General features: G+C 41.0%; 2 protein-coding genes across 2 annotated transcripts; both read left to right on the forward strand.

The window, feature by feature from the left end:
* Positions 1–1417: 1417 nt before the first annotated feature.
* LOC143850104 (uncharacterized) lies at positions 1418–2716 on the forward strand. The gene has a single exon (XM_077359409.1). The coding sequence runs from the start codon at positions 1418–1420 to the stop codon at positions 2714–2716; it is 1299 nt and encodes a 432-aa protein (XP_077215524.1).
* Positions 2717–8895: 6179 nt separating this feature from the next.
* LOC143849993 (putative E3 ubiquitin-protein ligase HIP1) lies at positions 8896–22720 on the forward strand. Its single transcript, XM_077359328.1, has 6 exons — positions 8896–9052; positions 16362–18193; positions 20744–20794; positions 21442–21489; positions 21569–21712; positions 22063–22720. The coding sequence occupies exons 2-6, from the start codon at positions 16451–16453 to the stop codon at positions 22192–22194; spliced, it is 2118 nt and encodes a 705-aa protein (XP_077215443.1). The 5' UTR covers positions 8896–9052; positions 16362–16450; the 3' UTR covers positions 22195–22720.
* Positions 22721–23693: the final 973 nt, after the last annotated feature.

Here is a 23693-nt window from a genome sequence, read left to right on the forward strand (position 1 = left end):
TATGTAGTCATAAAAAAAAAAACAGAGAGGAGAGGGAAGCCCATCTTTCTACATCATCATCACTTCAAAGAAAAACAATGTGGGCCCCCGTCATGTGTTGGATGGGCCATAGACAATTTTGTTTAAGGAAATTATTTATTCGCCCCTCTATTTTTTATTTTATTTGGGACAGCTCCCTCTAGTGTAAAAGAGTAGTCATAAATTCACTAGAGGGAGCTGTCCCAGGTAAAAAACACGAATTTATCCCTTCCCTTTAATACAGTTCGGTTGGCAAAAGACAGTCCTTATCCTCTGTACACATCATGGAGCAATTCCACATTGACCAAATTTACTCTAGTGGGCCCACCAAGCCCAATTTCTCTATTGCACTTGTGGACTTGGGCCCCACAACCATGTGAAGATGCTGATTGAGGATTAGGCATCTTGTGGGCACCACCGCCACATCGTACGGCCCACAAAATGCCAACTGGCATTTATGATGTGGGTAGACAATTGGGTTCAACATCTCCATGTGGGCCTGCCGCCCAACTGTTTGGAATTATCTCAAACAACATTAAAACATCTCCCTATCTCTTGATTTCTCTTCAATTTTTTCCTCCTTTTGACTCTCTTGTATATTATGTTCCATACTAAAAAGCTGTTTTCCTCCTCCTCAAAGGGTCTCTCTCAAAACCAGGCAAGCTCTTATGGAGAAGAGCAGGTCATTCCCTGAGTATTCTTCCTCGTCTTATTCACGAGGATTCGGGTTCGAAGACCGCTCGAAGTCGTACAGTTTCAACGGGCCGAGCAACAAGGAGAGCGGATTCGCCGCCTCTAGTGATCCCGAGCTCAAGAGGAAGAGAAGGGTGGCATCTTATAATGTATTATCTATGGAACGCAAGCTCAAGTCGTCGGTAAGGAACAGTGTCAAGTGGATCAAGACTAAGTTCACGAAAATACGCCATGGCACATGAACATTTTACTGTGACTCCTTTCTCTACATTTCATGTATCGAAACCGCTTCGTAAAATTCATTTTTTTTTAAAAAAAAAAAATATTTGCCACTTACATACACGTTGATTACCGTTGCTAATTATGATAATAAGAAATGGGTGTCGTAAAGAAATCTATTTTTTCTTAATATGATCTAAGGATATAACAAAATAATTCTGACAAGAATCCTTGAAAAATTATTCCATGGAATATTTGTTGGCCCAATTGTGAGAAACGAGCTGAGAGAGGGAGGGGAGAGAGACTTGGGAGGAAAATAGTGGAAAAGGCATAGAGAGAATACTAAAAATCCCTAAACCAATGAAAATATTACCCTGCTTCAATTCAAAATGGGGTTTTTTTCCCTATTTTTTTGGGGCATTTTTTGCTCCCCATTTTATGGTTCCGATCCAAATACCTAAGAGGAAGAAACTTTTGGCAAATTCCAATGCCTCATTCCCTTTCCTGGGGTGCAAGAAGCATTTTTAAGAACAGATATGAATTCAAGGTCCGAATATGTTATCTGGTGGGTGAAGGAAGGGACCTGAATTTCTGGACGGATCCATGGCACCCTGATGGGCCAGTGGATTCTCAAACATCTATAGGCACCATGCTATCAAACATTCCAAGGAATGTATCTGTTCATGATATCCGTAGTGATTCCGACTGGAAAGAAGTCCTCAACTCTGGTCCATATGGAGAGCTCACTCAGATTGTTCATTCTGGTCTCTTCACAAAGGAGCTCCCAAGTTATCCGCTCGTACCTTGGTACTCTTCTCTTTGGTTTCCTGGCCATCTTCCTCGTCATTGCCCAGTAGTGTGGCAAGCTATTCAATCCAGACTGAGTACAAAAGACAGACTTTTCTTCTTGGGTTCCCAAAGAGACTCAACATGTTCCCTTTGCAGATCTGAACCAGAAACTCACCATCATCTTTTCCTTGCTTGTTCCTATTCCAGCTGGGTTTGGAGATTCATTCTCTTGAGGTTTGGGTATAGAAGAAAACCAAATAATGGCCTCCAAAAAGAAGAAGAGTGGCTGAGAAAAACCTTCAAAGGCAAGGGCCAGATTGCCAGAGCCATCAGAATTGCTTTTAGTGCTACTGTGTCTCACCTGTGGAAAGAGAGAAACAGACGAGTATTCGAGGAAAAATCCACCCATAAGCAGCAAACTCTCAAAGATATTTTGGATATCATCAAATTCAAAACTCTGTACTTGAAGCTCCAAGATATCCCATCAGAAAAGAACATAAGGATCTCAAATATCCTTGGTCTCCCCTGTTTTAGCAAAGAAAAATCGTCAAGACATTGCACATGGGATCCTCCTCCAGAGGACATGGCTAAACTAAACTCCGATGCCTCTTTAGCAAATGACCAGGGTAGTATTGGTGGCCTCATCCGAGGCAGTACTAGTAATATTATGGTAATGTTTTCTTGGAATAAGGCCCCAGAAACTATTTCGGAGCTCGAACTTGAAGCCATCCTGGAAGGAGTGAAGCTAGCAAGGTCTATGGATATCAGAAAGTTATGGATTGAAACAGACTCAATGAATGCTCTTCAAATCATCACAGGAAAATGCAATTGTCCTTGGAGGAAGAAAGTCACTCTAAAGTTACTGCAAGATCTTCTCACTTCATTTGAAATGTGGAAAGTGTCACACCAATGGAGAGAAGCAAACCAACCGGCGGACTATCTCTCTAAACATGACTGCCCTTTGAAAGGAATCAAAATTCTTCCCACCACAGCATAGGTCTCTGAAATTCTGATGAACCTTGTTAAAAATGATGCCCTGGGAGTCGGTTACTGTAGAATGCAATCTTTTCCCTCTGTGGCCAGTTTGTCCCTTTGCTTCTGTTTGTCTGGCCTTGTGCTTGTGTTGCCCTTGGGGCCCCCTTGTATCCTATCTCTTTTTTAGTTAATACATCTGGTTGGGGTCCTGCCTAACCCCAGCTTGCCAAAAAAAAAAAAAAAAGGTCTCTCTCTGCGCCCATCCCTCACAACTGACCATGGAATTTTTATTTTTTTTTTAATGGTCGTCAAACATGCCCTAGTTTGTATAATTTTTTTTCTGCATTTTGTTGCTTAATTACGTGTCTAACTGAACCAAGATGAGACCGAAAATAGGACTAGCTCCGAATGAATTGGGTCCGACTAGTTCTTGAAAGCGTTAATAGTGAGAACCAAAGAGAAGCGAGGGTTGTCAACATCAACGTAGCCCTCCCCCTAATATACATAGATAACTTAGTTAAGTAGTGCTGAAAAAGTGAAAATATGTCCACCTCCAGTTGAATTGGGTCGGACGGCTCGGACCAATTTAGGAAAACAACATTGATTGTGACAACCAAGGGGAAGAGAGGACTATCAATATCAAAACTAGTCCTCTAATATAGATAGACTAGCATGTTGGGGTTCCACGCAAAAGCAAATAGTCCCATATCGGATAAGCGAAATGTGGGGATGGGTTATAAGGGAATGGGCATCTTGCCCTTAACTGCTAGCTTTTAGGGGTAAGTTCTACCTGGTTAAGGTCCCAACAAATAGTATCAGAGCACGGGGCGTGGTGAACCCGGTTTGCCTTCGAGGCGGGAATGTCCCTCTGGGAAAATCTCGGAAACCCACGTGTAGTATTGCCTCCGAGGGCGGGAATGTCCCTCGGGGAAGATCATGGAAACCCAAGTGTAGTATTATCTCGTGGTTCCCACGTTGCCGCCGCATGGAGGGGCGAGACTGTCCATGTTGCTTCCGCATCGAGGGGGAGATTGTTGGGGTTCCACGCAAAAGCAAATAGTCCGACATCGGAAAAGTGAAATGGATGGGGATGGGTTATAAGGGAATGAGAACCCTCCCCTTAACAACTAACTTTTAGGAGTGAGTTCTACCCGGTTAAGGTCCCAACATAGCATTCTTGGTCCACACTATACGAGAGTGTAAAATAATGGGCCCCACCCATCAAACATGAGGGGCAAAATGGTGGGTCCCACCCTATGCATTGGCTTGGGTGGAGATTGTGGGACCCACCCCATCAAAACACGAGGCAAAATGGTGGGCATGTCCTATGCATGGGAGTTGGTGGGAGGCACCCTAATCAACACATGGTTTAAAATAGTGGGGCCCCACCCTATGCATGGATTCAGGTGGAGATGGTAGGCCCAGTCATGGTTGTAAAATGGCAGGCCCAAGTCCCAACCATGGGTTTGAGTAGAGATGTTTCAAAATGATAGGCTTCAGCTTCTTTTAAGGAGGTAAGCTAGGATTGCACTTTTTTTTTTTTTGGAGAAATTACATTTACACCCCCTCTAGTTTCTGACACATCCACTTCTACCCCTATAGTTTAAAACGTGACAACACCCCTGTAGTTTCAATTTGTAAAAGGTAGGTCCCCTTAGTTGACGGTTCGTCCACAGATTGAAGGGTTAGGATGATCCGATGGAGCTGATTTTTTGGGCACACCCTATCTATGTCAGGGCCCATCAAATGAACGCTTTGGATCATCAAAACACTACCAAAAACACAGTGGACCTACATTGTTTGGATGATCCAAAGCGTTCATCTAATGAGGCCTGACATAGATAGGGTGTGCCTAAAAAATAAGCTCAATCGGATCACCCTACCCCTTTAATCTGTGGACGAACCGTCAACTGAGGGGGTCTAGGACTGCACTTGAGCCTTGAGGTCCAATTGGCATAAATGTTTCAAACCGGCGGGCATGCACTTGGACAATCTAATAGTGTAAGAGGACTCACTTATCGTGATCAAGGGACTTGAGAAGAATTCTCTTCTTTCGTAGAGATTTTTAGTGATCTTCGATGAGATTTTTGATAGACTTGAGGGTGCATTTCATAGTTCCCGAAAAAAAGCTCCTACGACTAACGGTGGATTTCAAGAATCCGCCAAATACCCCCTAAATCCGCCCCCACTAACCCCCGGCCCTTAGTCTGTTTCCATCATGTCAGGTACCAATAAAAAAATAAAATGATGTGAGGTGACCAACGAACGGAGAGGTGAATGAGCTAGCTAGGATGGGAGTATGTCGTCCGTCTCTTCATTCAATCAGTTGCTTTTGAATGAATAAGATCTCATCATTTCAAAAAATAAAATAAAAATTGCAGCCTCGAGGTTCAGAGACAAAGTGTCAGCCAATTGAGCTACGGACCCAACCCTGATGGGCCTCATCTTGTCGAAACATGTGTTGTAAAATGATCGGTCCTACTCATGCTATGCCAGCATGAGGCTGATAAAAACAAATTCTATTGAAAATATTTTCCAATAAAAATTTTCTATGAAAAGAAAATGAAGGACAAAAGAAAGCAGGGGAGTGATAAATCGACGTAATGTACCCGTTTTAACGTAAAAAGTTAGGGCATGTGAACTTGTACGGTGTTTTTGGTGGGGCAGAAGGAAACTTTACTCACACGCCACGATTTATTGAGTTAAAAGGGGTAGATATATGGGGGTCGATGTATCACTGCCCAATAAAGAAACATGTTTATTACAGTGGGATTTGCTAGGTAATTTCTTGGAAAGCCATTTCTCAGCCGTGTTTTGCATCTAATGACATCCACGTCAGATTAGGGGTTCAACTCGGGTTGGGTCCAGGGGCGACGGCACTTGTAACCCTTAATTTTTTGGGAAAGAACAAATATACCGTTATTGGTGAATGTCACCGAATGCAGAAAATAGATGAAAGGGTGCCCCATTGGTGAATGTCACCGAATCCATTTATTGTTCTTTGACTTATACAAGTTATAAATGCACATTGGTCCCGTTCCACCAGTGGGGTTTGCAAGAGAATTTAACATTCCGCTTTTTGACGAATGATAGACTGAAGGGCGCCCTTGCAAAAACCAGCTCCAAGGGCGCCCCCATTGGTCCAATCTTAAGAAAGTGATCCACTTTCTCACTTTCTTAAGATTGGACCAATGGAGGCGCCCTTGTAGCTGGTTTTTGTATGCCGCACTTTATTCTATCATTCCTCACTTGAATATGTTTTGTTCTTCGGAACAAGATTGAAATATATAGCCAAGGGCATTTTAGCCGAAGTGATGTTTACGCCGCTGGTGATGGAATATATAGAGGGTTTTTTTTGGAAACTAAATATTACTTTCGTTTGTTTGGAGAAAAAAAATTACTATAATTTTTGCCCCCTTTGTGCAAAATTTCTGGCATCGCCCCTGGTCGGGTTCAACCCGAAAAACAGGGGCCGGGTTGGGTTGAGTTTTCCCAACCCAGGTTGAGTTCGGGTCGGGTTGAAGCTCGTCAGGTTGGAAGTTGGGTTGGGTTCAGGTTAAGTAAATGGTGCTTTGGGTCGGGTGGGTTGAGGGGTTGGCCTCAACCCCGACCCGAGTTGCGCCCACATCCGGGAATTAATTGAATAAGACATAATCTGCTAAAAAGTCAACATGTGTGGCAGTCATCACATGCAAAAGATATATGAGAGATGGCTTTCTGAGGAACTGCCTCACAGATTGAGATTTTATATGCTTTGTGCCCATGAAGTTCAATATTTTTCAAAAAGTATAGTGGGGCCCACTTTTATAAGATGATCCCAATCGTTCATTTGTTGAGCCACACATATATAGGGGGAAATGTTATCAGCACTACTGTATTTTGATGAGGGCACTCCTCACTTTATTAAAAGTACGGTATGGCCCGCATCACAGGATGATCCAAACCGTCCATTAGATGGGCCACAGCCTAAATATGTTGTGCCTCAAAAATCATTTCCATAGGTTGATCCTAATCCTCCTATTTGTGGAGATTTATTAGAATTATCAGGCGGAAAGAGCCGGAATCTGTTTTCCGCCCCAAGAGGTGGTTTTCTGATTCCGCCCCGGAATGTGGTTTTTATTAGAATTTTTTTAAATTAAGAATTTTATTTTATTTTTTCCGCATACTTGTATAGGAGAATTAGAATAGGAATCAGATAATGTCGATTCTGATCCTTGATTCCTACAATCCAAACCCAGTGTGCGAAAGGTAGATAGAACATTATAAATTTATAGTATGATAAATAAAGGGAAATGATATATTTGCCCCTTTTTCCTCCTCGGACCACCTGCTTGCTTGTCGTGTAAAAGATGGTTACAATTACAAATACAAATACGCTAGATAAAAACAAAGGGGATTAATAGGTCTAGACCGGAGAGTCACCAGCTAGGTTTGGCAACATGCGAGGTGTGAAAGGGAAAAGATGGGGTGGGGACGCTTAGAAAGTGAGAAAGACCATGTGAAAGGGAAGAGATGGGGTGTGAATCCTTAGAAAGTAAGTGAGAGAAAAGTATTTGGTAAGGAAAATATGTATGCTCCTTCCTAAGATACATTTATTAGGCCTCATTTCTGTCTATGAATGTTATCAAATGTTACCATAAAGTCTTTTGAGACACATTTATTGGTGCGTTTGGATTACTGGAATCGGAATCGTATTTCGATTCGATAGGGTTCTGATGTTTTGGTTAAAAAGATGATAAGAATCATAGGGCGGAATTGACATTAGGGCATAGAGAGAGAGAGAGAGAGAGAGAGAGGGGGGGGTAGCAATGAAATTTTTATTGGAATTTTTTGAATTGAACATTTTATTTTAATTGTTCTTCCAATCTGTTCACATGGGAATTGAAAGGATGCCGATTATGATTCCTGATTCCGTCACTCCAAACACAACCTTAGAGATACGTAGATTAGGCGATCGTGAGCCCTGATCCATCAACTCTTGTTTAAGGTTCTACTAAGAGTTCTTGGTGTTTGACTATCTCCCCCCTTGATGTAGCATCTTTCCTTCGTGTTTATTGTAAAATTAGTTTTTGCTCTTTGTATTTTAGGACCATCTTTGTATTGGGCTTTGTTCTTTCTCTTGATTTTAATATAATTTTCCAAAAAAATAAATATATTATGGGTGGCTTGTAAATGAGATAAATCCAAATGCCATTGCAATGATAAAATCATAACCATTCGATCGATCGATCGATTAATCGTGTCCCTCCGCGTGAGCCAAAGATCCACCATTAGGTTTGATCCTGACCGCTAAAGATACGCCCTCATCAACATCTAATCATACATCTGAGCTACTGCGTATCTCCTTTATATGTATTTTTTAGCTTCCTTATCTATTTCAGTATCCTTCTAAACAAACCCAGATCTTATGTAATCTTTCTATTATGTCATTGATATCTTATTTTTATATAAAGGATAACCCTCACATGCTGAGATAGCTTAGTCTAGTAGCAAAAGCAAATACAAAAGCCTTGTTAATACTGTACCAAAGGTCATTTCAATTTGTGGTGTGACATTATCTATTGTGATTTATCTTAGGGGTGCAACTTGGGTCGGGTTGGAGTTGAGCTTTTGCTAAAAAAATGAATAGGAATCAACCTGATATTAAGGTAAAAGCTCAACCCGAATTCCAAAAAATCAACCCGAGTTGCACCACTAATCTTTTATCTCACTATCATACCTCTCTTTCAAGCTCACACCAAGCATGTGGAAGTGGACTATAAGAAGGTACACATGCAACCCAAAAGTATAGTGTGACCTACAAACTGAATGATCTAAGCCATTCATTTATTGGGCCCCGGCCTAGATAGGTCGAACTCCAAAATTCTTCTCCATGATCCTAACCCTCCTATTTGTGGAGATTTATGTACATCATCCAATTATATGTATAAAACCCATTGATGAAATGAAGAAAAGGGATCGAATCACAGCTTTTAATGTAGTGGGTGATCCACCAGATTAACGGCCAGGATCATCTATGTCAGTTTGAGATGTAAATAGGATTGCATGGGATGAGGTTTTTATCCCAAGCGCGTAGCCCAGTAGCATTTTCAGACAAAAGTCAAGGAGGTGTGTAGGTGAGAGCCATACGGCGCGGCTCCATTTCGAGTAAGTCCGGCTAAAGTTAGACACCCCTTCTAAATTGGTAAGCGCACCCCTCAGAAGAAGGACATATCTCTCTCTCTCACACACACATTTTCCTCAAACCAACCTTTCTAAGCTATCTCTCTCTCATTTTTCCCAACCCAAACCCTTCTAAAGTTAGGGTTTGATCATCGATTCATCGATTTAATCCCTTCTTTGCTCTGCCTTTTTTCAGGTACGGATTATTCGATGTTTTTTTTTTTTAAATTTTGAGTATCGATTAATGAAAATTAATTTTTCGATTGCCTTGAAATATTCAGATTATGATCTAGATCTGTCTAATATAATATGTGGATGGATGATTTGAATGACATAGACTTATTCGGTTGATTATTTTCTGTTTATTCTAGTTCTCGATGTTAGAAATTAGGTTTTGAGGAAAACAAAGGACCTAATCTGGTTCTTAGGAATTAGGTTTTGAGGATTTTTTTTAAAACTTTGTTTGGTGATTTTGCTAAATTATTAGGTTTTTTGATCTGTTCATTTTTCTCATGTTGTATTTTTGACGATCTGTTTCTTGATTTGTTCATGAGATGAAGGATTTCATCGGTACTTCCCTAATAAAATTGATTTAGCTATGAATATATCTATATAAGACATTTTATTATCTTTGCTAAGAAAATGCACAAATTATATATATATGAGGAAACTGTTGGTGCGCTTAAGCTCACCAAACTTATGGTGCGCTTAAGCGCCCAATCACATGGGGGCCCACTTTGTTAGGATGATCCAAAGCATTCATTTGAAAGGCCCTTACATAGATGGGGGGTGTACCAAAAATCAGCTCCATAGAATCATCCTAACCCATCCATTTGCGGAGGTCAAAATGGACAGACATTGTTTGTCCACAAATCTGCCCATTTTTGCCCTCCTCAAATGGAGGGGTTAGGATGATCCTTTGGAGCTGATTTTTGGTACACCCCCTATCTACGATAGGGCCTTGCAAATGAATGGTTTGGATCACCTCAGAAAATGTGGGACCCATGTGATTGGGCGCTTAAGCGCACCATAAGCTTGGTGAGCTTAAGCGCACCAACAATTTCCTCTCTCTCTCTCTCTCTATATATATATATATATATATATCGGAAAAGTGAGCGTACTCGGTCAGCTAGATAAGCTTATCTACTCGGTCGAGCTAAAAACAGTGGGGGCTCACATTTCTTGGGTGATCCAAACCATTCATTTGAAAGGCCCTTACCTACATAGGGCGTCCAAAAAAAATCAGATCCATAGGATCATCCTAACCCGTCCAAATGTGGAGGGAAAAATGGGGAAAAATGGACAGACACAATTTGTCCACAAATCTGCCCATTTTTGATAAAAAATTGATCAAATATATATATATATATATATATATATATATGGGATTTCCAAAATTGATCGAAAGAAGGCCTATTATCATGTAAAATGGCCCTTTGTGGACTATACGCTTGGAGGAATGGGTTTTGGACTAACATGGAGGAAGTGGATAATGGAATGCATACCAAATCATTGGAAGCCCTAAAGGATTTTTTCAAAGCATGAGGGGTTTACGTGAGGGAGATCTGCTCTCTCCTTTCCTTTTCACGATCGTGGGAGAAGCCTTGAGTAAGATATCAGTGAAAGCCGAGTAAGTTTAGTTGGGTTGATAGAAGGGGTCAAATTTAGAGGATTGATCCATCTCGCAACTTCAGTTTGCAGATGACACCATCATTTTTTGCAAAGCTTATTAACCTCCATATTATCTTGACGTGGTTCGAAGTGGTCTCAGGTTTGAAAATTAACCTGAGTTAGCTCAATAGTAGGGTGTAATGTGGACCATAGCCAATTGCAGAGCTTAGCGGATGTTTTGGGTTGCTCAATATCTTCTTTCCCGCTAGTGTACCTAGGGTATCCCATTGGCAACATTATGTATCTCAATCATTGAGAGGATGGAGAAAAAGTTGGAGGGTTGGAAGTCTTTTCTCACTTTTGGGGGTCACATCACTCTTATCAAAGCGGCCATAGCCAATCTTCCATTCTATTATATGTCTTTATTTAAGATCCCGACAGTGGTTCGCAAAGAAGCTGGAAAAACTCCAAAGAGATTTCTTTGGGAAGGGAAGGAGGAAGGGAAAAATTGAAACACTTGATAAGTTGGTCTCAAGTGTGCTTGCCAACGAATGAAGGAGAATTGGGGATTGAAAATCTTATTAGAAGAAACAAAGCTCTCTTTGGGAAATATCTACGTCGCTACGAAACGGAAAAGAACACTTTTTGGAAGAATGTTATCAAAAGTAAATATGAGGAATCCAGGGATGGGTGGGAGGTTGGTAGACTAGTTAGAGGTTTCTACGTCGTTACGAAACGGAAAAGAACACTTTTTGGAAGAATGTTATCAAAAGTAAATATGAGGAATCCAGGGATGGGTGGGAGGTTGGTAGACTAGTTAGAGGTTTTTACGTCGCTACGAAATGGAAAAGAACACTCTTTGGAGGAATTTTATCAAAAGTAAATATGAGGAATCCAGGGATGGGTGGGAGGCTGGTAGACTAGGTAGAGGTTGTGGCTCGGGGGCTTGGAAGTCGTCCATTTACCATATCTATGATAATTTTTCCAGGGGATTAGATTTAGAGTGGGGGGATGGGAAGAGTGTGGGATTTTGGAGAGATAGGTGGTTAGTTATTATTATTATTTTTTTGAATGGCAAAGAAATGGTTAGATATTAATATATTATCCGGTTGTCTCACATCTTCTGAGCCTTTTTAGGATTGTTTGAGATAAAAATGTGAGGGTTTCTCCATTTAAAAAGAAAATGTGAAGGTTTCTGATTGTTTCCATGGATTGGGGGGGGGGGGGGGAAGGGTTGTGTGGGGGTAGAATTGTCTGGGAATCTTACAAATTCTAAGATTATTTGTTATACTAATCTTCTTTGCAGGTTAGAGGAGATCTACATCCCTTTGGATCAGCCAGATCTCTGGCTATGGCCCCCAGAATCTAATGCGTACTCTCGTTAAATCGCTATTTAGATTTCTGGGCAATCCTTCAGCCTCTTCCTTAGCAGAATGTTTGGAAGCTTTCAAGCCTTTTTCTGGACGACGACTCTTAATAGCATCAACATGCAGGATAGGTTGAAAGAACACCATCTTCGTCTGGCAAACAAGTGTTATCTTTGTGATTCAAATGAGGAATCGCCTTCGCATCTCTTCATTCACTACAAATTAGCTTCTTTCATTTGGGACCAGGTTCTTAATTAGTACACAGAGTCAACTGGGTATTTCCGAATTCAATACTAGAGATATTGGGAGGGGGGGGGGGGGGGGCTGGAGAATAAAAGGTTTTGGCTCTCTCAGGGTCTAACACTGTGGCGCCTCACACCTTTTGTTGTATTTTGGATTATTTGGATGGAGAGGAATTTTCGTATTTTGGAAGGCAGAAAAACTTCTCTTGATTGGATGGTTGGGAATATCAAATCAACAGTAGTCTCTTGTGCTCTTGAACACCACTCTTTTTCTGTAGGCTTCATATTTAGAGATTGGAACACAATTTTGAAAGGTAACATTCCCAAAACTAAAGTAGTAGTGAGATGGAAGCCCCCTTCAACAAATTCCATCAAACTCAATGTCGATGGTTGCTCCCTTGGCAACCTTGGCAAGGCAGGTATTGTAGGTGATAAGGAATTCTTTGGGCAATGTCAGCTACTACTTCACATGCCCAATCCCAAGGTTTTAAATTTCGGTTTCGGTGTCGGTTTCAGTCACCACCGAAACCGAAACGTTTCGGTTTCGGGCCGAAATTATGTAGAAATATGATTATGATTTCTTTTCTTTTTTTAATTTCGACCGAAATGTCTAAAATTTCGATGTAAATTTCGGCGATTTCAGTGGAAATTTTGGCTATTTCGGTGAATATTTCATAAATTTCGGTGGGAATTATAACATTTCGGTAGAAATTTTGTAAAAAAGGCCAAAAACGAAATTTCAGTGACATTTCGGCGAAATTTCAGAATTTTGGTGAAATTTCCGAAATTTCGCCGAAATCTTGTAAAGAAATGACTTCATGTAAGTTTCGTTTCGGCCGAAATTTAAAACCATGCCCCATCTACATCATCGACTCTATTGAAGCTGAGGTTCGTGCACTCCTCCAAGGATTGACCATTTTCATAGGCAAATGGAGGGTAGTTTGGCAGTAAAAAGCAATTCCTCTAACACAATTTTGTGGGCTAAAGGAATTTGCAACGGGTTACAGAGACTAGTCAATCTAGTAGATGAGATTAAAGATCTAAGTATGTATGGTACAATCACTTTTTCTCTCATTCCTAGTAAAAAGCAATTCCTCTGTAGGCTTCATATTTTGAGATTGGAACACAATTTTGAAAAGTAACATTCCCAAAACTAAAGTAGTAGTGAGATGGAAGCCCCCTCCAACAAATTCCATCAAACTCAATGTCAATGGTTTCTCCCTTGGAAACCTAGGCAAGGCAGGTATTGTAGGTGTTTAGGAATTCTTTGGGCAGCATCATCTACTGCTTCGCATGCCCAATCCATATTATTGACCCCATTGAAGCTGAGGTTCGTGCACTCCACCAAGGATGGAAGCCCCCTCCAACAAATTCCATCAAACTCAATGTCGATGGTTGCTCCCTTGGAAACCTAGGCAAGGCAGGTATTGTAGGTGTTTAGGAATTCTTTGGGCAGCATCATCTACTGCTTCACATGCCCAATTCATATTATCGACTCCATTGAAGCTAAGGTTCGTGCACTCCACCAAGGATTGACCATTTTCATCGGCAAATGGAGGGTAGTTTGGCAGTAAAAAGCGATTCCTCTAACACGATTTTGTGGGCTAAAGGAATTTGCAACGGGCCGCGGAGACTAGCCAATCTAGTAGATTAGATTAAAGATCCAAGTATGTACGATACAATCACTTTTTCTCTCATTCCTAGAAGTGCCAACGATTTGGCTGATCGTCTAGCCAAATTAGGAGAGCATATAGTGCCTCATTTTATACGGGGAAATCTTTACTGATTGGAGTGCACTTGTAATAATTTCTATATTCTTAATAAAATTGGTATCTTTTTCAAAAAAAGAAAAAGAAAAAAGAAAAAAAAGAATTAGCTTTGTCCCATTGAAATCCTTGTTGGATTGATTTTTTTTTTCCATTCTAATCCTTGTGTAGGCTGCCATGATTTAGCCGACACTTTGATTTTATTGTCAACACACGTCCTGCTGTGTCCGACACGATATGTGTGTCCACCTGTCTCGACACTCCTTTGGACACTTTTAAATGTATTGCTAGGAGTGCTAGAGTTAATGTGGGCGTATGGACACGTATTTGTGTAATAAATCAATAATTTAATGTGTATGTACGTGCCACCATTTCTAAATGTTTAAATGTTGCCATGTCAGACAACTCGTATCCGTGTCGAAACTCGACACACGAATCCGTATCGACAAATTGTGATTATATATATTTTCTATTTTAGCCGTGTTCCCGTTTGCCGTGTCCGACACTTCGTGTCAGTGTCAACACGCGACACTCGTGTCCGTGTCCACAAATTATAGGTAGGATGTTGTTTAGTATTTCTGAGGCCAGTTACACTAAGGTTGATGATTATCTAGTTATGGAGGTGATGAGGGTTACCCGGACTCCTATTTCTTGTAGAATTGGAGGAGTTTGCATGGAGTAGTGACTTTTTATTCCCTAGTCATTCGAGTTTCTGCTCTCTTATTATGCTAGTTACTTAATGCATGAAGTACAACACTTTTATACGGACTAAAGTGATTGGGAACACTGTATGAATATCTCAATGAGCCAATCATTGACTTTCCCAAGTGTACTCGATTTTGGCCCTAATGAGTAAGAAATTTTCCCATGACTCGCCCAAGTCTACTCAATTTTTGCCCTGCCAAGTCATTCAAACATTCCTTTGACCTGCCCAAGTCAATAAGAAACTCGATGTGCCAATCAGTGACTCTCCAAGTGAACTCATTTCCTCCCTTTTAAGCTATTCATTAATTAATTCAGAGCTGAGAACAGTCATAAGTCTGAAGGCAGCCAAAACCAAAAACAAAGAAAGAACAAAAGAAAAAAGAAAAGAACATAAGATCGTTGAGGTTGCCCTCACGGATTTACCACCAGTGGCTTGGGACCACTGTATAGTCAATTGATCAACTCAACTGAACTCAACTCAACAAAGCCTTTGTCCCAAACTAGTTGGGGTCAGCTAAATGAATCCTTTAGAAAAAAATCATGAAGAAGGTGAACTGTATAGTTAATTGGTATCAATAAAAATCGCCCCAATCCAGAGATTGCCCAAGGTTTGCCAAGCACTACATGCCAAGCAAAACAGGTTTACCCGAGCACTTCATGCCAACTTGGTTTTACCTTGGCGAGTTCTTGTCTGGGCACGAGTTCTTAAATACTGACTAGAAAGATTTATCAGCATGTCAAATAGCAGACCTAAGCAAAGGGAAGCATCCTATTGCCCTTTCTAGCGAGAAACTCAATGATGTGCATAAGTGGTATTCTACTTATTATGTTGAGTTCTATAGAGTTGTTCATGGCTTTAAGAATCAAGGTTTGAAGCACTCTTTGATTCACGGGGAAGTTGTTTTACACCTTATTCATGAAGCTTTCAGGTATCGTGATCCCCCACCACCACCCCAAAAAACGAATACTCAACATGCATTATGGATTTATTTCCCTTGGGAATACACTTTTATGCTTAAACGCAAGTTTAATGCTCATAATCGAGGGGAAGATGCATTTCATCAACGAATGTCTCTTTTGGGCTCCTATCTGTGGATGTCGTATGTTTCAAAGCTTTGAAAGATCTCTAAAAAGAAGACCTTACATCACAATCAGCATCAAAGATGTCAAAATCAACAAGGGGATAATTTCTGACAAATTTATTTTGCAAGATATGTGTCTCTTAGTTGGCTCTCGTCTTTACAGTCTGCAAGTTTATCATTATGAGTGGATCACCACAAGTTGTCGCAAAAAAGCAAAGCCTTAGAGAATAATCATGGAGTGTGATGTGGCACATCATGTGTTTGGCATCATTCCGTGCACACCTTGCGATATTACTTGTTGGGTATGTGTTGCTACTTGGGTCTAATGGATGGCATTAGTTCTAATTACGGATGGCCTAAATTGTAGGTTGTGACTTGAGTATTTTATATTCCGTCCTTAAAATTTACGATTGAAAAGATGTGACCATGCAAGTATTTTCGTCATTTTATTTCTGCCTTTTGCATCCATAGATAGGACATTCTTTTCTTCAGTACTTAAGTATAATTTTTAGTTTTACAGTTCACTCCACAGTAACAGGCTATCGGTGTATACTTCTACTAACATGCTTCCTATCTTTCTGATTTCTCTTGTCTCCTGTCTATGTGACGGCTTCTTACGATTTCTCATAAATATTCTGTTTCCACATTGCATAGCTTTTGTTACAGTCACTGTTTTTGGCCTGTGTGTTTTCCGGTACCTTCCTTGAGCTTCTCTAACATTCCTTTTTGCAGGCTGCATAATTTGATTTCTGCAGGAGAAGTGTTATACGTGACATTACTACCTTTTACAAAGTTTTCAAGGGGAAAACATATCAGCCCTAATGCAAGGGCAAAGGAGTACTGTCCAGTCCTTAACGGAAACATTTGAATTTGACCATGGGTCTACCTCAAACAACTCTGGCATGGAAGAACTCTTCTGGAATAACATGCTAAATCATGTTGACTCCCAGAGCTTGCCAGATTATCTACACTCTCCCAGTGATACAAATATTGCATATGTGAATTCTGTTAATCATGACAGTGGGAACTTGAATATCTGGAATCTTGGCGGATCAAGCTCTGTTGATCCCACACTAAACCAGTCTAGCCATGATGAATCGAAAATTGAGCATGCGTGGACTGCCTCTCTGACCAATCATGCTGGACCTAGTTTGAGATTAGAAGAAAGGAGATTTGAACCAAACATTCTTTCTTTGGAAAGTGTGAATATAAACCTTAATACCAATCAAGTTGCCAACGAACCATTGCTATTTCAAAATTCCAGTTCTGATGATATTCCTCAGACTCAAAACCTCAATCCAGGATTTGATGGGAATGGTGTCCTGGTCATGGATGCAGCTATCTGTCCCCATCCTTATAAATTAGGCGGATCAGAAACTGAGCGGATTCCTTCTGCTAGTGGTTCTACTGATCCTTGTGCAATTGCCTCTGGAACTGTTGAGTATTTTTCTCAAGATGTTGATGGGAGACCTGGTTGTTCACTGGATGGTCGACGTTTATCCTGCAAAAGGAAGGCCCTTGAGGGAGTTTCTGGGCAGTCGTCTTTAGGTGGAAGTTCAAGTTGCTTCCAGCGAGCTGAGACCAGTGTATGGCAGTCTGTTCCGGCACGGCATAATGCTGCTAGTAGTTTAAGTATATCTAGTCCTGCGGAGCATCTTTCTGTTGTCAATCCTCACGAAGGACAGTTCAACCCAAGATTTGGCGTCGATGTGAGAGGAATAGCTCCTGACTCTCATATTGGTTCAAGTATAGCTGGAAATGCAGAAAACTCGCAGAGGAATTTTCGAATGCGGGTTAATCCTGCACATCAACAAGATTCTACCACACCCAATCTAATAATTGCCCCAGGGAATGCTAGTGGACGTTCTCATCTTTGGTCACCCCTTCAATCTTCTTCTAGGCTTCCCCCATTTAATCATCCCTTGGAGTCTAGGCCAGCAGCAACCAGTGCAAGCTCTTCTCAGTCGCAATCTGTTGTGCCACATTTTCCTGGTTTTCCTGCACGTAATCTGCACCCTTACCCGTGGAATGGGGCTCCTAATGCAAGAGCTAGCAGTTCATCAAGTTCTCCTGTCATTGCAGGAGAGAGACCATCTGCTTTCCGAGAGGAAGCAAACTCAAGGAGCATTCCAAGAAGCATCTCAGAGCATCCAATGTTTGTGCCAGCAAATGAGATGAGGAATTTCACACAAGATCCAACAAATGGGAGTTTGGTCAACGGGAATATAAGTGTACCTGGAAGCTCTGTCTCTTCATCTCGAATTGGCTCTAGTCCTGTAGTCCATCCTACACCAGGTTTGACCTGGGTACCTTATCAAAATCCTCCTGGTCAATATCCGCAAAGGTTGTCAGAGCCTGCTTTTCCTCCACTACGTTCAACTGCTTCCACTTCCTCACAGGAGATGGTGCTTCCATCTGTAGCAGCTCATCAAGGTCATCATCTGCCATATCTGAGGTCAGCATTCTGGATGGATAGACAAGGGGGCGATGGTGTACTCGGAGTTCCCTTGTCATTGCGTAATCTGGCAGCTGCCCCAGAAGGGAGAAGCAGGCTAGCATCGGAGGTTTGTTCTTGAAATAATTGTTGCCTTTACACTAGTAACTTACTTGCATGATATATATATGATTTATCTAGGGAAATGATACTTTCACCCCCACCCCCCCCCGCATTACGTATGTGCCCCCCCTTATAACGTGATTTGACGCCAAAAAGCATTAAAGTTGCCCACTTTTCACGTCAAATCACGTTATAAGGGGAGCGTGCCCGTAATGCAAGGGGAGTGAAAATATCATCTCCCTAGCGTCCATCGCAAAAGGCATTTCGCTGCTGCTCTGTCGCGTGTCAGACCACCCACCTTGTGAATGGAGACAAAATCTGTTGTCTTCATTCACGAGGTGGCTGGTCTGACATGCGACAGACCAGATGTGAGATGCCTTTTATTTTATTTCTTGGATACACACGCGTTGGTTGACCTCCACCAGAGCACACCTCCTTCCCACCATTCCAAAGGTTGAAGGTGGAAACAAAGCTAAAGGACGGAAGAGTCTTTACCTAGGATATTGTGATAGCCTTTACAAATATGAAGGCTGAGCCGGCCAAACCCTTGAAAATTCTAGCATTTCTCTCATTCCACAAGACCCAGTAAAGCCACATTCCGAAGAACTTTGCCTTTCTTTTTCCAAAGGGCCAAGGGCCAAGAATCAATGAGTTGGTCCAAGCGGGCGGGGTAGGGGTGGTTATTCGGTTTAAACCGAACCGAATAGACCGAAAATTGGTAACCGAAATAATTTCGGTTACCAAAATTCGGTAAAACCGAAATTATCCGAAACCGAACGAATTGTGGGAGAAAAAGAGGGAAAAAAAATCAAAATTTCGGTTTGGATCGGAGGGCTAGGATCATCCGATCGAAATGATTTTTTGAGCACAACCTAATTAAGTTGTGATCAATCAAATGGACGGTTTTGATCATCCTACGGAGTGCACATATAGAACTTTTTTTTGGAAAAAAATGGTTTTCATCCATAATTTCGGTTATTCGGTTAACCGATTTTTTTTGTTGTTGAGAAAACCGAAACCAAACCGAAAAGAAAAAAACCGAACCGAACCGACCAATTTGGTTCGGTTCGGTTCGGTTATTCAGTTTTAACCGAATAATCCTCACCCCTAGGGCGGGGAATACCCATAAGATACCAAATCTGCACAGGACACTATTCCAAACCTCCCTTGCAAACTTACAATGTAAAAGGAGGTGATAAACCGTTTCACCTGCTTTGATACAAAGAGCACAATGGTCCACCATCAACATGTGGCGATGGCGCAGGTGATCAACTGTCAAAATCTTGTCCAACATAGCCGACCAACCAAAGGTGCACATCCTTGGGGGAGCTGGGATGCTCCACACTTTGTCAGCCTGCGGAGATGCCGTGCAAGAAGTGAGTTGGATGTAGAAAGATTTGACGTTGATATCCCTTGCACCGGATCCAAACTCTTTTATTAGTACCCGAGCAACGAACCGCTCCAACTCCCTGTCAAAAATGTTTTGAAATTCAAGTCCCATGCAATGCCATTTTCCCCTTTAACGATACATTCCTTCACCCAAATATCTTTCTTTTTAGCTACGGAAAAGAGGTCTGGGAAGATGTCACAGAAAGCCTCATCGCAACACCATTTAGCCCTCCAAAATCTGATTCTCTCCCATGAATAAACTCTGAAGTGGATGTCTTCACTAAACTCGAAGTGAAGTTTCAGAACATCTTACCACACAGTTACTCCTCTACTGTGGTATTTATCATCTCATTCTCATCTTCAAGGCAGTTCTCCGTATTGCTCTCTGATAGCATTCACCCACAAATGGTTACTTTCTTCGCCATATCTCCATAACCACTTGCCCAAAAGCGCTTTGTTTACCTCCTTCAGACTTCTAATGCCCAAGCCACCCGCCTAATAGGCTTACAAACCTCTTTCCACCTAACAAGATGTATTTTCCTACTCATTCAAACCTCCCCAGAGAAATCTTCTTTGGATTTGTTCTATTCTCTTTATAACACTCACGGGCCATTGAAAGACGGACAAGTAGACAACTGATAGATGGGGATATTCACTAGGAGCCTAGGACAGCTTTGATCAACGTATTTAATGTGTTTTTAAAACTCCCATATGTTTGGGGTTAAAAAGACATAAGATGCCCTTAAAACAACTATATAATGGGTAGACAAGAAGGCTAAAATAGAAAAAAATTGAAAAATACCTAGAAAATCATGACGTGTGTCACCCTGTTTCATTCGGTGCAGCCGAAATAAAACTAAACTTGGCAAAAAAGACCGGAATTCTGACACGAATGTTCTGCCCTACTGTTCTATACCATTTTCTTGCTGAGGCGGTAATGGAATTGATCAGTATGATTTACACTTTTTTCTCATGATTCTAAAAGTTATACGTTCTAGTTACACAATGAATTTACAAATCATAGCTATTTTAATTTCTTGTGTAGTATCCTGCCATTTCAAGTTTGCAATGTTTAAGTTTGATCTTTACATTTGCTTTTTTTTGTTTAACATTCTTGTTAATCTGAATGTCTTTTGGTGCTTACAATTCAGTTACTCTTCTATAACAGATACGTAATGTATTGGAGCATGTGCGCAGAGGAGAGAATTTAAGATTCGAGGTTAGTTATTTCAATTTTGTGCTCTGATCTGGCCAGTCCGTCATAATTTTATTTCTTGTTTATATCAAGGGATCTGCTAGGCAATTTCGCAGAAAGCTATTTCGCGGCTGTCTTTTGCTAGTGAGAACAGGCACCTCAGATGAATTAAATGAATAATGCAGAATCTGCCAAGAAGTCCACCTGTGTGGCCGTTCTCACATGCAAAAGCTGGCCGCGAAATTGCCTAGCAAATTCCTTATATTAATAGTGCTTGTAGTTATTCAACTTTTTATGTTCTGCATATGACTCACATCTATCTATTCCAGTTTAATCTATTTTAAATATTGTTTATATTGATAGCCTTTATTGTTTATGGGGTTGGGCCTGTGGCTCAATGGTTGAGGCTTTGTTTCTCAACCTTGAGGTCGCAGGTTCGATCCCAGTTTACCAACCAAAGTTCGATCAGCTGGTGTGGCCTGACTGCAGGCTCACCAGTTGAATATCCCACCCATGGATGTTATTAGAAGTGCAAAACTAATGACATAGTAAACATCAATCCCCATGGTCTGTAATTATGACCACATCTATAATTTTATGTGCTGATGGGGATGTGTCAGGATTTTCTAATCCTTGACCAGTCTGTATTTTATGGGGTTGCCGACTTGCAGGACCGACACAGAGACATGCGACTAGATGTGGATAATATGTCTTATGAGGTAAGGACAAGTCACCACATGATTTTGCCATGAAACATTCACACACCCTCTGAGCATTCTCGATGATTGTATTTTTCAGGAATTATTGGCATTGGAAGAACGCATAGGAAACGTAAGCACGGGATTGAGTGCGGAAACTATTTCGAAGTGCCTGAAGCAGTGCAAGTATGTGTCAATTGCATTAGGAGCACAACCAGAGATTGAACCATGCTGTATTTGTCAAGTAAGTCACTTGAAACCATAGTTTTAAATTTCAGCCGAAATATTTCGATCTCGGTCACAAAATTCACACCATGAATCAGATTTTTACAGGATTTTGCCGAAATTTCGTTTTTTACCTTTTTAAAAAAAATAAAATTTCCACTGTAATTTAAAGATTTCCACCGAAATTTTAGACATTGCAACGGAAATTTTAAAAATATAAAAAATTTGAACCTAAGTTTACATGATTTTTGGCTGAAATTTGCACTGAAACCGAAATTTAAAACCTTGCTTAAAACATATATGCTGCTTAATGTTTGGACGCGAACCATTTAAATCTAAAGCCCATTTTTCCTGCAATTGGCACGGCAGGAGGAATATGTTGAAGGGGACGGGCTTGGAACGTTGGATTGTGGGCACGACTTCCATGCAGCTTGTATCAAGCAGTGGCTAATGCAAAAGAATCTATGCCCAATTTGTAAAACAACGGCTTTGATTACCTGATGATTGAGATTGAAAGCCTTATCTCAGAGAGGGAGAGTGAGGTGAGAGAGAAAGGGAGATAAAGAGCGTGGTGAGTCCTGAACGACTGTTAGTTCGTAAGAGCCTTCATTCCCTTGCTTTTTATTGAATCCAACACATGGGTGCATAATTACTCTGTTTAAACTTTCCAGTTTTTCCTAATCTATTATTTCAAGTCAGTCTTGGTACATGCCAGCGGAATGAGGGAATGAAATCCCACACAGATAATAGTTTCAGGTGGCCGGGACAAGGTCAGGTGTTTGATATTCTGTGAAATCCCGAGAGGTCGCTGAGGCGTGGCGAGGTGAAGGTGAATTTTGTCATCCTAATGTATAAACATGGCGAGTGAGGCTTTTCACCATTTTTATCTGGGCACTATTCCTATGGCATTGACAGAATTTTATTTATTTTTCTATGCAAACAGGGCATAGCAATCAAATCCATCATTCAAGATGGATATATTTGGATTAAGGAAAATCAGCTCATAGTAAACTGCAAGCTGTTTGAATTTCTTCTATGTCTGATCTATTTTTCAGGCAATCTTGGTTTTTTTTTTATTTTGGGGGGTAATTTCTGCTATGTTTGATCCGTTGTTGAAGCAGTCTTTGCTTCTTGGCAGTTCCTTAAAACTTCACATTATCTATTGTTTGTTGGGGCTGTTCTCCCCTGGGATAGAAATCCTTGGATAAGTTGTTGCATAGATTGGCCACCTTGCTTGGATAATTTTGTCTTCAATAAACCCTTGGGATTGACTACCCCTGCTTGTATAGTATACCCTACCCATTCGGGGGGGGGGGGGGGGGGGGGGGGGGGGGCGCGGGGCGCAGACGTGAATGGAGTATGTCATGGAGAAGAGGCCCTTTGTGTAACCATTGGCCGGGTGCTCATTGGGACTTCTCATGGCCAATAATGATTAGATTTTGCTTAGTTTAGTGACTGTTGGGCCTGTCAACGGATAGTCCCAGAGATCCTCTGGGTTCAAGTACATTTAGTTAGGACAAATATTTAAAAAAAAAAAAAAAATCTTTCGATTTGAATCATGGTTTTAAATTTCAGCCGAATTTATAAGATTTTCACCGAAATTTCCATCGAAACCAAAATTGCCACCGAAATCTTGTTTTCGGATTTTCAAACCTTGGTTTGGATTGAGTGCAGATGCTAAGGCTGTGTTTAGATTGGTTGAAACAAATTACTCGAAAAATCTTAGAATGCTGATGTAAAAAATACCTGATAAGTTGGGTCGTGAACTTCATTCTCAAGTTGCATTTCACTATTTGGGTCCAGTCTGAAGTGATAGGATCTATTGTCCCATAGTATTTTTAGGGGAGTGATAAATCGACCCCCATGTATCTTAATTCGACCCCTATGTCTATGCTGTGAGGAGCTGAAGTGGCAAAAAGAAAGAGAATAAACATGAGAGGAGAATTTATATGATGGGTGGCCGTGAAAACACGTGAAGTCTTGGAAAACAGGTATGGCCC

Source organism: Tasmannia lanceolata, unplaced genomic scaffold (assembly GCF_043159265.1).
Source record: "Tasmannia lanceolata isolate RefF3 unplaced genomic scaffold, GAP_Taslan_0.1 ptg000018l, whole genome shotgun sequence".
In the NCBI taxonomy this organism is placed as follows: Eukaryota; Viridiplantae; Streptophyta; class Magnoliopsida; order Canellales; family Winteraceae; genus Tasmannia; species Tasmannia lanceolata.